The 15,184-nt window shown below is 34.8% G+C and overlaps 2 protein-coding genes across 2 annotated transcripts; both read right to left on the bottom strand.

The window, feature by feature from the left end:
• Positions 1-6,106: 6,106 nt before the first annotated feature.
• On the bottom strand, positions 6,107-9,440 carry LOC141665170 (cysteine-rich receptor-like protein kinase 2). Its single transcript, XM_074471153.1, has 8 exons — positions 8,984-9,440; positions 8,418-8,830; positions 8,222-8,344; positions 7,939-8,066; positions 7,622-7,832; positions 7,193-7,424; positions 6,926-7,076; positions 6,107-6,543 (listed from the first exon to the last, which is right to left on the bottom strand). Exons 1-8 carry the CDS (start codon positions 9,349-9,351, stop codon positions 6,235-6,237), a joined length of 1,935 nt encoding a protein of 644 aa, XP_074327254.1. The 5' UTR covers positions 9,352-9,440; the 3' UTR covers positions 6,107-6,234.
• Positions 9,441-11,021: 1,581 nt separating this feature from the next.
• On the bottom strand, positions 11,022-14,721 carry LOC141665164 (cysteine-rich receptor-like protein kinase 2). Its single transcript, XM_074471146.1, has 9 exons — positions 14,677-14,721; positions 14,014-14,395; positions 13,343-13,746; positions 13,102-13,224; positions 12,758-12,885; positions 12,455-12,665; positions 12,114-12,345; positions 11,850-12,000; positions 11,022-11,609 (listed from the first exon to the last, which is right to left on the bottom strand). Exons 2-9 carry the CDS (start codon positions 14,388-14,390, stop codon positions 11,292-11,294), a joined length of 1,944 nt encoding a protein of 647 aa, XP_074327247.1. The 5' UTR covers positions 14,391-14,395; positions 14,677-14,721; the 3' UTR covers positions 11,022-11,291.
• Positions 14,722-15,184: the final 463 nt, after the last annotated feature.

Below are 15,184 nucleotides of genomic sequence, written 5' to 3'. Positions count from 1 at the left end.
GCCATAACTTGCTTTGCTCTATGGATGCCTTGGTGTAGAAGCAACAAATTCTATCCTCATTTGTTAAGTCCAAGTCTGCTACAAACAAGCTTCCTTTTCTTGCTCCTTTTAGAGCAACTTCATTGGTTTTTTTGTTGATAAAGATACATTCTTCTTTGTCAAATAGAACTTTAAAACCTTTGTCTTCAAACTGGATGACACTGAGAAGATTTACTTCAAGACCAGCTACCAATGCTACATCATCAATGACAATGTTTCCAGAAACAATCTTGCCATATCCCATTGTGAATCCTTTGTTGTTTCCTCCAAAGGTCAGCAAATGGACAACTTTCTCCTTAAATTGTGATAGCAGGGCCTTATCACCTGTCATATGCCTGGAGCATCCACTGTCTATGATCCATATGACCTTCTTCATTTTCCCCCACACACAATGAGTTTTAATTGTGTTTAGCAACCCAAGTAGTGTTTGATACTTTCTTCTTGTTAACTGATTTAGCATAAGTAGAGTTAGAAGTCTCAGAAATAATATCATTCATAGATTTTTGTGCATTTTCCCTTGCAGATGTAGATCCAATACTGACTTCTTTAAGATCTACTCTCAGCTTGTGGTAACTTTTCATTAAGGACCATTTTCCTTGGCTTCATTATACTTGCAGGCTCCTTTAGCTAGCTTGCTAACAACCTTTTTATAAAGGTGAGTTAGGTGATTCACAGAGCCACACTTTTCACATTTCTTCCTTGGAGCATCTACAACATAAGCAAAATTATTGCTTTTGTTTATCCCAATCTTCCCATTTTTATTCTTCTTCTTCTTTCTTGCGTCTTTAGTTTTTGTTTCCTTGACAGATGTCTTGGAATCTTGGTTATCCATGAGCTTCTTTTCAGCTTTTAAAGTTTGAGCTGTTTCTGCATTTTTCTTCTCATTGTCTTTATCAGTAATTTCTTGCTTTATGATCAACTCCTCTTCACTGAAATCTACTTCACATGCTTTGAACATAGGCGAGCCAACATTTTTCAGCATAGCTAGAACATCTTCATTTTCATTTGCTTTCCCTTTTTCACCTACAGCTTTCTTCTTGTTGTTCAAGGTATCATAATCAAGACCAATAGCAATATTTGCACATGGCTTGTTCTTCTCATGGTATTGTCCAACCAACTCAGATGCAATCCTGAAATATTTCAACTTGACTTCATTCTTTTCTAACTTTTCCCTTAACACAGCTTCAATCTCATTTGCACACTTGAGCTTGTTCTTCAGATATGCATTTTCTTGTTTCACAGCTTCAAGCTCTACCAGCAACAACTCAGTTTCTTGTTCTGCTAACCTCTTCATTGGTAGTAACCATACTTATATGAATGTGAAACATTTATGTGCTCATCTTTTCAACAGTTTCCTTATATTGACTCATATTTAAATCAATAGTGGTAAGAGTTGGTACCTGTGTTTTTTATGAGGATGACTCTCCTTGCTCCAAGGCCATAAATGCATAATTTCCAACTTTCTCATCTTCATCATTGTCAGAATCATTCCAACTCTTTCCCTCTGCAATATAGGCTTTGCTTTATTATTTTTTCAAAAGAGCTTCACACTTTGCTTTTAGTTCAAGATAAGCTTTGTCTTTCTTTGTTGTCTTGGGTTTCCTGCATTTTGTAGCAAAATGGCCTAGCTCATCACAGTTATAACACCTTATTTTTCATCTGTCAACAAATCCAATTTTGTAACCATTTTTTCTATCAGATGTGTACTTCCCTTTTCCTTTCCAACTGCTGTCTTTGTTGAATGATTGTCCTTTACCCTTGAAGAATCTTGGCTTCTTTACTCTAATGTTAGAGAACTTTCTTTCCAGATAGGTCATTGACTGATCTATCTCATTAAGTTCATCCAGGGTGTAGAACTCATCTTCTTCCAATTCCAGTATGACTTGTTCCTGTGAATCATTGTTTCTTTGCTCACTTGTTGAGGCAACTGGAGTCTGGGCTCTTGGCTCATCATTAGAGGTCTGGCTTTCACTAACAATTAGAGCACTTGAGCCATCTACAATATGCCCTTGACCAGCCCTTAATGACTTCCTTTGAATCATTTCTAATTTATATGTTATTCTACTCAAGTCTCTCCCTTCTCTGATTACAAAAATTTTCTATTCCAAATGGTCAGGGAGTGTGAGCAAAAACTTCAAGTTCACTTCTTTAGCTTCATAATATTTATCATGCAGCTGAAAGTCATTAATCAGCTTGTTAAACCTTTCAAACACATCAGTAATACTTTCCTTTGGCTTAGCCATGAAACCCTCATATTGTGAAATCAGTATTCTTCTTTGATTTGACCTAACTTCCTCTGTTCCTTCATAAAGTATTTCAATCTTCTCCCAGATCTGTTTAGCAGTGTCAAGTTGACAATGTTATTGTACATTACATTGTCAAGTGACTCTATCAAGATCAGCTGCAAGCCACTCTCTAGGGAGACTTTTTCTCTCTCAGGCTCAGTGTACTCTGACGGATCTTTAGGAGCATAATGAGCTGGAATGACCATATCTCCACGGTAGATTCTTCAACTCCTACCATAAGAGTGAAAGGCCCATTCTTGAGAATATGAATATATAATGGATTGGCCATCCTGATAAACAGCAACATTTTCTTCTTCCAAAGAGTGTAGTTAATCTTATCAAAAGTAGGGATTTTGATGCTACTGATTTTCTGTGTATTCATTCTTCAAGGATTTTGAATCTGTTTACTTTGAGATTTTTCTCTGATACCACTTGTTAGACAATGAATCACACAGGGGGTGAATGTGTTTTTGTGTTTTACTTCTTTTCTTGGAGTGTTTATGGTGATGAATAAAGTAAATTAAAATCTTGTAGTTAAATGTGTTAGTACTGAATTTAGACAGATTAAATAGTGAACACAAATCTTTCAAAACTCACTTAATTTTATATTAAAATTAAGAATGTTTTGCTACAAAATTTCTAGGCTCTTTGTTGATAAAGAGCATAGCTTCTTCCTTGAAAGAATACAAGATTTTTCTGATCTAAATTGTTACCATTAACAAAGCATCCAGTGTTTACTTTATAGAACAGTAAACACTTGTTATTACACAACATGCATTAGCATGTACTAAACCCTATTTTTGGATAACCAAATCTTTCTATTTCTAGCTTAGTGTATCTTTGCTAATCTTGCACGCCTGTGACTTTACTTTTCCATGTAATCTTGGCCTTTGATCTTGTACTCTTCAAGCTGCTTTTGTAGACTTGTCAATCCAACTGATTAGATTGTTTGTTGATTGATAATCTTGAATATGAACTGGTCTGCACTTTTTACTTTGAGTTTTACCTCGAGATCTCCAGTTTGGTATATAGAGAGCTTGACATCTCGATAAGTATATTGCCTTATCGAGATCTCTAATCACTCTATAGTTGTTTTGACTTATCAAAGTCCTTGAGTTTTCAATAAGAGAATTTGGCTTGTCGAGATCTCTTATCTTCATGTCTTCATTTTGGCTTATCGATAACTCTGAGTTCTCTAATGACAAGTTGACTTATCGATAACTCTGAGTTCTCTAGTGACAAATTGGCTTATCCATAACTCAAAGTTCTCTAGTGAAGAAATGACTTGTCAATATCTCCATTCTTCATGTCTTCAAATTGGCTTGTCGATATCTTTGAGTTCTCTAGTAGCTTTTCCTGACTTGTCGATAAGTCAATCCTGGAGTTCTCGAATGACTTCTCTATAACACTTAATCTGTGACTTGTAGATATCTTGACTTAGAATATTTTTTCCAAAACAGATTTATTCAACTCCAAACTTCTTCATAATTCTTCTGAGGCATGATCTTCTTGATCTTCTTCCAGATAGAATTCTTAGGCTTGATAATGTTTACAGAAAAAGACTCCAGTCTTCCCTTAAACATTTTTACAGACTTAAGTAGTACAATACAAAATGCAAACATAGATTACAATACAACTTACTTAGGGTTATCAATTTGACTTAGTCTTGTTATTGTACAGGCATGTTTTGCACAACAAATAGTAATAGTTATACCTGAAGACGCTGACTGTTTAGGAATATATGGATTAGCCGAGGAGTTTATGTGCGTCAATCCAGATTGAGGTGTTAAATCAAATAATTAAGCCTTCGCTGTGATGGTGTAGTAGTAACGCAAGATTAGTTGCACGACGTACAAATATCTATAACACATACCTAAACCAGAAGATCCTTGAACATTGTGATTGTGTTTCTCAGGAACCGTAGAATTAATAGAAGAGTTCTCTTTACCAATAGAAAATGTAAACAACTGACTGGTTGTTTTTCTCCTAAAACCTACAACAGATCATGCCATAAACCATGTCAAAACATTATAATTCGAATATGACTTGGTAACCAAAGAGAGTCTTACCTTTCTGTGCAGAAGAAGGAGATAATGGACCATTGTTACGCCGATTCTGTGCAGTTGGATTACCCTCTTCAATAATGGCAAGATGCTATTGTGTCAAAGAATCAAAAAATTATAAATATTGTAACTGATGTATTGTTAATTGATATGAAGAAAGACTACATTTGAATTCTTATTCTATGTTTACACTTGATTGAAGCATTAGTGTAATTTGAATTTGAATTTTACTGAAATTGAGGGGTAATGATAGGCTTGATCTTGTTAATTTGTTACACGATATTTGATATGATTTGACAATAAAAGACATGGGTTCTATCCATGAAACCGAATTATCCATCTTTTAACCCAAAAAAGTATAAAAATAGAAGAGCTGATTAACCCATTTAAAGTTGGACTATCCATAGTTGAAAGTATATTCACCAAAATAGACATAGAGTAGTATAATTTTTTTTGGATGGAAGGGTATTTAGTGTAATTTGGTTTTTTGTTTGCTAGCAAAGTTTAGGAATATATTAATAGCGCCTGATACGAAAATATCTGGTATTATTGGGAAGTATGTTAGCCACATAAAATCACCAATTTTTATTTTATGAAGCATGCAGTGCAGCTAGTTTTAATGAAATTCATGTACATTTGCTGGTGGATGATGTAGCCAGTTTTGCCCAAACTTATTTGTCTTGAGATTTTCGGGTTTCAAGTTAGTACGAAGAATTATAGTATTTGTTTTTTCTTGGAAAGTAATCCCTTCGTATTTTGAATCTTATAATTTGATTTGTTTATTATTTTCTTTAGTCTTTTCTGGTGCTTAAATTATTATTAGTTCTAATTTTCGGTAAAGCAATCGTGTTCATGTCTTTCATTTATAATTCTTAGTTGGTGAGACTACTTTAGAACATAATCTATAATTGATTAAAACATAATTTCTCTCCATTTTACAATTCCTCACAAGGAGTCTGTACTAAAATAATATGACGAGGTTGATCCAGCTGTAGAGTTAATATATTATGAATTGCTTGCCAATGGGATGTACATGATATCAGTATTAATTCTATGTACTACTAGATCTTTTTTTCTCCAGTTCCGTGAGTATAAATTTTTTACTCAAGTTTCATGTTACTTTCAAATGGAACTGTTGACTCTATCATCAGGAGGAACCATTAGAAGTTATTTGATTGCAACACAGACTATTTTGACATTTGACATTATCTACCTACAACTACAAAATATGTCTATCAAATATCTTCAACTAATGCAGAAAAATCAAGAAACTAGCTAGTCAACACATCACACAGGGTTATACGCTAGTTATAAATAAAGGGCGAAAAAGGATTAAATCCGGCCAAGATGGAGTAATGTACTCATGTTCAAAAGACCGTTTAAAAACTCTAGTTTGATAAGTTAATTCAACAATTTATTTTTTCGCATCAACTAGATTATTATTAATTTTCAAGTTGAGCTGACATTAGTTTGATAAGTTAATTCAACAATTTATTTATTTGAATCCAACTAGATTATTATTAATTTTCAAGTTGAGCTGACAATGCTAAAGTACAAAAATTCAGTGATCGAACTAAACTCAGGATGCAGAAATAAACAAAAGGAATCTACTGGAACTCTTAAAATGTTTATTGTTATTATCCTGATCCATATATATATAAATAAAGCGAGATACATCCCTATTTAGCAAACCGACTTGCAGGATAAACGGAAACCAGATGAACAAGCAACAAGCAGAGCAACAACACAACAAGCCTGCTACTAGTTTTAATTTTATAAAAAAAAAACATGATAATTAAAAAAAATGCAGCAACAGCTCACGAAGACAATGAGCTGTCTTAGTTTTTCTAGCGCCCAATAAACTCTGACAAAGTAGCAGTAGCGTTGGACATTGATGCTGGAGGATTATCTGAGCCATCACGAATTCTGTCTTCTGAGTACACAAATGTTGGCCTGCTTAGAGATACTACAAGTGATCGATCACTTATAAGCAAAACAACAACTTCAGACATTGTAGGCCTCAAAGAAGCTGGTGATTGTGTGCACATTAGCGCAATCTCTATAACCTTCTTCACTTCTTCTGGTTTGTATTCATCCGAGTCTAATGTCTCATCAACCAGCTTTAGATGCATGTCATTCTCATGTAGCTTCCATGCCTAATCAAATAAATTTAATTGGACAATTAGTCTTAGTCCTGTTTCAGAAGTATTGCGCATTGTTAATAACCAGCTCGTTCAAACTTTTAAAATATGTAATAGCCAGCTCGTTCCAACTTTTAATATATGACAAGATATCTGGAGTCTTATTCCTTTTGTTTCATAATTCAAACGTATCAGCTCATTTTTGTAAACCGCATATTTTATAATTTCAATATTTCTAGGAAGTCGTCTTATGATCTGAAATCTGAAATCTTCATGTATATCTGTCATGCTCTTTAGCTTGTTGTATCCGGTGTTTGTTGTGTGAAATCGGACAAAACAAAATTGAAGAATTTTGCAAATGTATCAAACTTTAAATACGATGAATGTTGTAACTTACGTATTCAAGGAGGAAATCAGTATCGCTCTCAATATTTGTGTCACTACAACGTCGGCCACTTACAATTTCAAGTAGCAGAACACCAAAACTATAGGTATCTACTTTCTCAGATAATTGTCCTTGAAGTGCGTACTCAGGTGCCGTGTAACCTCTGTTGCATTAAAAATGTTACCGAATTCCATTAGTTCTAAATTTTTTGCTCAAATGAACAGAATATATAATAGATTTTGAAACGGCCAAATGAATATATATTAGCACAAAACTTACAAGGTCCCTGCAAATTTGGTGTTGAGATGAGTTTGATCCTCAGGTAAAAGCCTTACCAAACCAAAATCTGCAATCTTAGGCTGAAGTTCATCATCTAATAGGATGTTACCAGGCTTTATATCACGATGTATAATACGAACATGAAACTGCTCATGAAGATAAGCAAGACCCCTAGCTGTGCCAAAGATAATATCAAATCTTTGTTGCCAGTTAAGAGTCCCTCGTTTTCCTCCTGTAGGATGATGAAATATTTATCGCAATAAGTTCAATATTTAAAAGCTACTGCTAGATAGACACAATTTTTTAAGCACTAACAGTATCAGATAATGGTATACTTAATGAGAAATGGAGATATTGCAATAGTTTCATGAGTTACACTGAAGAGTTTTACGACAGTGAGACAGTACTGGAGCTAAAAGGGTAATTTACCATACAAGTAGCTGTCGAGACTTCCATTTTCCATGTACTCATAAACAAGAAGTAGGTCTGGTCCTCTTCTACTACATCCTAAAAGACGGACAAGATTCCGGTGGTGGACATTACTAATTAGCCTGACTTCACTCTCAAAATCTGCCTTTGCTTTGCTGGTGCTAAGAGCTAGTCTCTTGACTGCTACCATATTACCATTCTTTACAATGCCCTGTTCAGTCAAATTACCAAATATGATAATAGATTTGCGAAGACAACATAATTGTATATATGATTCATGTGATGCTTTGTAGACAAGACAGCCTAAAAATTATTACCTTGTATACATCTCCAGAACCTCCTTCTCCCAGTTTGTATTCTTGACTGAAGTTTTTTGTTGCGGATTTCAGGTCTTTGTAATTGTAAGTCACTGGACCCTGCAACTCAGTTGACCCCAGTACATTACCTGGTAGAAAAGGAGACAGTCATGCATAATTAAGTTGTTCTAATATATAACTTGCAAAAGGAATATCCATCTGGAGCTACACAGATATATCAGTGTGACAAAACAAATGGAAGGATTGGATTTAAGAAAAATCAAAGCCAATAACTGATAATCACCTCTTGTAGTAATTTTTTTCTTTCTTGATAAACGGTATCGCAAAAGTAAAGCTAGTACTAGCAGAAGAAAGCCAACTCCGCCAACCATGCCCCCGATTATTGCTTTTTTGTTACTTGAACCTCCTGAATAACACAAATTTTAGTACAACCATTTACGTTTATTAAATCCTCTGCTTTTTTATATTAGTTGCATTACCTGATCGTAGGAATCGTGAAATATTAATCGTCTGGTTGCTCGCAAAGAAAGGAGTATTTGTGTATCTCATGAAACAACCAGCATCAAAAGCTCTCGCCCCAGTACGAGGAGGACAACTCTTGATGTTTTCATAAGCTACATTCATGCAATTCTGACATTCAATTTCAGTAACAGTTTCAGCACATTGTGCCATAGCATAAACGCTCGTATTACCCCCAGGGGCAACTTCAGTCACTGTAGCTGCATACAAATTTTTTGTCTTTGGCGTCGCAATAACTAGATCGCTCAATAACGCATCCACAACTGCATTATAAGACGTTGCTGATGCAGTGCCATTTCTTATTGTGCTATTATCACATTTCCCAGCATTCCCTAAAGCATTTGCTGTGCCGTAAAACCTGTTGGTCTCATACCTTGAGAACACAAGATCAAAAAATTAAGGTAAAACATTTTAGCAAGAAAATCAACCAGCTAGTGACTGAATATAATAGTACAGGAAGACAATATATGATTCCTCCTGTTTGTTTATTTATTTTTGTAAAAGGTGCACGGAGTTGTTTCTATACCTGAGGAAGCAGCCATCGTATATGACACGAGCACCATTGACCAATCTGCAGTACTTACGAATATCAACTGCCGCGATATCAAAGCAAGAGACACAATCCACAATCGAAAGATAGTTTCTGCACTGAACAATAGCATAAACAGGACTGCTGCTCCTAGGTAGCTCTGCAGTGGCAAAGTGTGTTTTGTTTACTGACAACTGTCGCCTTAGATTAGCCAAGGTTGTGTTCAGATTGCTGAAAAATTCAAAACTGGCATTCACTTGACTGCAACCCTGGTTTATCAGATTAGCTTGGGATTGTGCCATAACAAAATCTATCATCACGAACAGCATCACCACCACCGCTGCCATCTTCCATAACAACTTCATTGCTGCCGTCTAACCGAGCTGAACATCAAGATTTATAGGTTATAGTTAGATGAAAGAAAAGACATCCAGCAATGTTACTAAGCACATAAAACAAATATTCAAGTGGTAAAGGATCTCCTTATTATATTTCCATAACTATGAGGTACAATTGTCGAAAGCAATGGCATCACTTATTCTTGCATAACAAAAAGAAAATTTGTGTTGCTCATTCTTACAACAGTGGGAATGAACAGAACATACCTGGGGAAGAAAAAGCTTCAAGCAAAAGTACTGCAATCAGTTTAATTTGAATTTCTCTTAACAAGTATCACTTATATATACACATCATACCCGTAATGTTCATCAACATTATTAAATACATGATTATCCTAATTTTAGCAGTCACTTATTGTTGCATGTCGATGACGGTTTTGTTTTATTCCTTTAATCAATTCCATGCAAACAGATGCAGAAGAAGACAATAATTGAAATTGTCAACCCCAATAGAGTAAGGCTTAACAAGCTGAAACGTCGATAAACAATAAATTACAATGGAAGTAAAACGAAAAACACCCCAGGCTATTAAGTTTTCTACTCCTTGTCATACAAAATGAAGTCCCCAGATCTGAAATCTTGGAAACTATACTTAGGTGCCTCTGCATTGTTCATCTGGAAAACATGTGAACATAATTTTTAAAATGTACAATATCCGAACATTATAAGACTTACTCCCTCTCCCCGAAAAAAGGGCTGAACTTAAGCATCACAATTCATTCAAGGTGGTGCAACAGCTAACATTTCAGGTTATTGTATACATTCAACCCTTGATAATGTACCATTTAAGGTAATTTTGCAGTATTTAAATATAGTGTGTATTCTAAAATATTGTAGCAAGTACATAAAATGAAGGCCATAACTGGTAATAGAATGAACGCTCTCTGACTTGAGCAAACAACTACCTGACTTGCAGGCATAGATAATGAGAATATAAGACAGCAAGGAACTCAGAATGACAAATAATATACCTGATTCATATAATAATAAAAAAATGAGGATATAATTTAAGGTTTCTATTAAAATATAGCTCTGCAAAAGCCGCCACCAGAGTATGCAAAGTTGAGATTAGATATAATGTTAATGTAACCACATTACAGATTATAATAATAAGAAGAAAAAGAAGAAATTTAATGTATAGTCTCTAATTAAGACTTTCTGTGGACAACTTTTATAGGAAACATAACAAGTAAAAACTTGCAAGCAATTTCGGTACACATTAGTTGTTGAATTGTTCTTGTAAAGATATTTAGGATTATTTATCTTTCCGATGTGAGATGTTACAACCACTCAACCTTATTAGGGCTATTTCAGCTTATCCAACCCTCTATAACACTTCACATCTTTACGTTTGTTTCCAGTTGTATTCAAGTGTAACAAAGACATATACCCTTGAGTATATACAGTTTCATGATATAGGAACTTGTATAAATGTATGAGGTTTTTGAAGTTTTTGCGGCCAAATTTCTAAAGATTTTGTTGCATACATTCGTTATGGCTCTAGGATTTTTAATAATTTCTGAACAAAAAATAAATATGTTGGAATTTTAAAGAGAGCCGAGATGGAAAAAACAAAGCATAAAAGGGGAAACAAAACTTTAATACTTATAATGAATAAAAAAAAAAAATACACACACTCTGCCTGTTCTTATGTCTTACTGCTATCTTCCGGCCTTGTTGGTTGAAAAACTCTGGGAACACAACGTGGATGTCATACATAAAGTTTAAAAATATGGGAGCCTAGCATTACTCTTTTATTTATATGCTAGAGCCTTATTTTCTTCACTTAAATAGATAATTTCCCTCGGATTGGGCTAGACGATTCTTTGAAGTAATACATACCATAATGTTACTAGAAAACATGACTTGGGGATATAGAGCCAACACTTTTCAAGCCATGTACATAGCTAGCGGCCTACAAATTCTGACAAAGAAGCAGTAGCATTCGACACTGATTGGGGAGGAGTATTTGATGAGTCGTCACGGATTCTGTTTTCCGAATGGACAAAGGTAGGCTTACTTAGGGGTCGTTGCTCAAATGGCCGATCATCACTTGATAGCAAAACAACAACTTCAGACATTGTTGGCCTCAGAGAAGCTGGTGACTGTGTGCACATTAGCGCAATCTCAATAATCTTCTTAGCATCTTCTGTTGTATAATCATTGGGGTCTAGTGTATCATCAACCAACTTCAAATGCATGTCATTCTCATGTAGCTTCCAGGCCTAATATAATACGGTTTTAGTGCAACTTCATTACACAATTATAAAACAGCCTAGGTTAAAAGTATGACATGAACTGTAATTATTAGTTGGTGGTTTCTTAATTACAAAATATGTACTACGAGAGTACATATTTCATTTCTTAATTATTAGTTGGTTAAAAATTGAGAATCATTGAATTTCCAGTGAGTGGAGCAATCTAGTTTCATTATCTAATAAATTTCAATGAACATAAAAACTTACATATTCGAGGAGGAAATCAGTGTCGGACTCAATATTTGTGTCACTGCAGCGACGGCCACTTACAATTTCAAGGACCACAACACCGAAGCTGTAGGTATCTACTTTCTCAGATAACTGCCCTTGAAGTGCATACTCTGGTGCTGTATAACCCCTGCAGCATTATAAAGCTCAGCATTAGATCCACCATCACCCAAATTTATAAGATTTTGAAACAATAAAACAAGTAATCACACGAAGTTCATCACTGGTTTTAATTTGACTTACAGAGTCCCAGCAAATTTTGTGTTGAGATGACTTTGATCCTCAGGTAAAAGCCTTGCCAACCCGAAATCAGCAATTTTAGGTTGTAGTTCATCATCTAGTAGAATGTTTCCGGGCTTAATATCTCGATGTATGATACGAACGTGGAACTGTTCATGTAGATAGGCAAGACCCCTAGCTGTTCCAAATATTATATCAAATCTTTGCTTCCAGTTGAGAGTGCCCCGTTTGCCACCTGTAAAAGATAAAGTTTAATGTATTTTAGACATTCACATGCTTTCTGCGAAACGGATTTGTGCAGTGTTTCACAAATATCCATCAGTAACATTGTTTTGCAAACTCACCATATAAGAATCTGTCAAGACTACCATTTTCCATGTATTCGTAGACAAGAAGTAGGTCTGGTCCTTTGCTGCTACATCCTAGCAGACGAATGAGATTTCGATGATGGACATTGCTAATAAGCCTGACTTCGCTCTCAAATGATGCCTTTGCCTTTGTAGTACTTAGAGCCAGTCTCTTGACTGCAACTATATTTCCACTCTTTACGATTCCCTGCTCGATATTATAACAAGGAAAATGTAACCTTGCGATTTCTGGCTTGGCAAAACAGAATCTTCAAAAACGAAATAGTTATTCTATATTACCTTGTATACATCTCCGGAACCTCCCTCTCCTAATTTATATTCTTCACTAAAATTCTTAGTTGCTGATTTCAGTTCCTTGTAGTTGTAAGTAACTGGTCCTTGCAGCTCAGTTGACCCCAGTATATGGCCTAGTGTGGAAGTAATTTCCGGAAAATATTCATAGGTCAGTGTTTATATACATAATTGTTAATATAAGTCGAGGATTGTTTTACAGAAGAAACCTTGACACACGTATTCAGAAAAGACTAATTTTACAAAACAAATTTGTTGACCTTTTATACTTGAAAAAATCATGAAAGTTAATCATAATCCTATTCCTACTAACTTGAATGAACCATAATTACCTCTTTGAGCTACCCTTTTCTTTCTTGATAAAATGTACCATAAAAGCAAAGCAAGTAGGAGCAAAACAAGACCTATACCAACAGCAACACCCCCAATGATTGCCTTCTTATTGCTTGATCCTCCTGAGTATTACAAAATCATTAGTAACATCGTTGGTGATGTGACAATTATTCTATGTACACTTGAAATTCTATAAACTTTACAGAACAAGCGTCTTTTAAGTGAAAAATGTGAACTTACCTGCATTCAAGTACTTCTTAAGATTTGTTGTCTGGTTGCTTGCAAAGAAAGGGGTGTTTGCATATCTCATAAAGCAACCAGCATCAATAGCTCTTGCCCCAGAACGAGGAGGACAGCTCTTGATGTTTTCATAAGCAACATTCATGCAATTCTGGCATTCCAACTCACTCACTGTTTCAGCACATTGTGCCACAGCATATACCGTTGTGTTACTACCCAAAACTTTCTCTGTTATTGCAGCATAATAACTTTTTATCCTAGGAGTCGCAGTTAATAGATTACTCAGTGCGTCTCCAACTGCTACATTAAAATTTATTGTACTGCTATTTCTTATAGTATCATTGTTACATCGTCCTGCATTGCCTAAAGCGGTAGCTGTACTGTAAAATCCATTGCTTTCGTACCTTCATCAACAAATTTAAAGAGGTGTTAGACATTAGGTGCCTAAGTAACCGAGTTCTTTGTGAAAGGGGAAAGAAAATGATAAGAGGTGAATTTGTACGTAGTGATTTTAATTATTAGATTATGTAATAATATCATGTCATGGAGTGGTGGACGTAGTTTAAAAGTTGACAATGTTAACCGAAGTTTTAGAGGACATACAATCAAATTTCGGTCTTAGTCATCAAGAATATAATCAATTAAATGATGTTATAAAACAGTAAGTGTACCTGAGGAAGCAGTCATCATTGATAACACGAGCACCGTTGGCCAATCTGCAGATACTGCGAATGTCAAGAGCAGCCTTATCAAAGCAAGAGGCACAGTCTGCAGTGGAAAGATATTTTCGGCACTGAAACATAGTGTATACTGGACTGGCAGTCCTGGCCTGCTGTTGGGTGCCAAAGTATGTTCTATTTACTGTTATTTCTCGTCTGAGGTTAGCCAAGGTCGTGTTCAGATTACTGAAAAATTCGAGTGTGTTGGATGCATTATACTGACTGCACCCTGAATTGAGTGGAGGATCATTTTGTTGTTGGGATGCAACCGATTCAATCACCAGCGCCAGTGCCACCACTGCCACAATCATTCTCCACCAACTCTTCATCGTTTCTGAACATCACATTAACATCACACATTAGTAATACACATATCAACTAAAACATATGTGGGATAATAAAAGAAAAAAAGAAATCGTTTCGAGTTATATCTATAATGCAGAACATTCCATTTGCTTAATGCTCGTACGAGCACAATTGGAATCTCTATACAAATATAACTCAGATAATCAATAAACATACAGCTAATAAGTATGACAACTAAGCTGGACATATGTACTAGATAGCTGTATGTTTATAAAAAAAACTCCGAATTACTTAACTACATGAATGTACCTGATGAAATGATAGGCAGTTACCAGAATGAATGTACAAACTTAGTTGCAAATATGGAATGGCAAGTATGCTTTATTTATAGGCATTACAGTGACCATAAAGGCAGTGGTAGACCAGTTTATTACCCATTTTTCTAATATGTATCAAAGATTACGGCACTAAATTTGGTCTTCCAATAGTAAATATAAATGGACTCTTAGACCATCTCTGATCATAGAAAATTCTTAACTAAAAATTATTAATACATATTAACTTAAAACTCGTGCTATACACTGAGGATGCATAATTTTTTTAATATTATATAATCTTTAAAAAAAATATTTTGAATTGATTTTTTAAATTTTTTTCACTAATTTTTTTTATTTATACCTTTTTAAATATTATGAATTCGTGATAATTATATTAATACACGTATATGTTCATAGTTTTTTAATAATATTATTATAGCGATTTTATAGTTTTTTTAGAATAAAAATACAATATTTCTATTATGTTGGAAATTTAACAA

Source organism: Apium graveolens, chromosome 1 (genome assembly GCF_009905375.1).
Source record: "Apium graveolens cultivar Ventura chromosome 1, ASM990537v1, whole genome shotgun sequence".
Taxonomy (NCBI): domain Eukaryota; kingdom Viridiplantae; phylum Streptophyta; class Magnoliopsida; order Apiales; family Apiaceae; genus Apium; species Apium graveolens.
Note: the sequence above shows the minus strand (reverse complement) of the source record. Positions and strands in the feature narration are given on the sequence as shown.

Bases quoted from the DNA above. Each gene is read 5' to 3' on its own strand.
- LOC141665170 (XM_074471153.1), bottom strand. From the start codon at position 9,351: ATGAAGTTGTTATGGAAGATGGCAGCGGTGGTGGTGATGCTGTTCGTG. The intron at 8,831-8,983 runs GTATAGAAACAA...TGTGTTCTCAAG, and splicing joins TACGATGGCTGCTTCCTCAG to GTATGAGACCAACAGGTTTT. The intron at 6,544-6,925 runs GTAAGTTACAAC...TTATTTGATTAG, and splicing joins CTGATTTCCTCCTTGAATAC to GCATGGAAGCTACATGAGAA.
- LOC141665164 (XM_074471146.1), bottom strand. From the start codon at position 14,390: ATGAAGAGTTGGTGGAGAATGATTGTGGCAGTGGTGGCACTGGCGCTG. The intron at 12,346-12,454 runs GTGAGTTTGCAA...TATCTTTTACAG, and splicing joins TCTTGACAGATTCTTATATG to GTGGCAAACGGGGCACTCTC. The intron at 12,001-12,113 runs GTAAGTCAAATT...ATAATGCTGCAG, and splicing joins ACAAAATTTGCTGGGACTCT to GGGTTATACAGCACCAGAGT.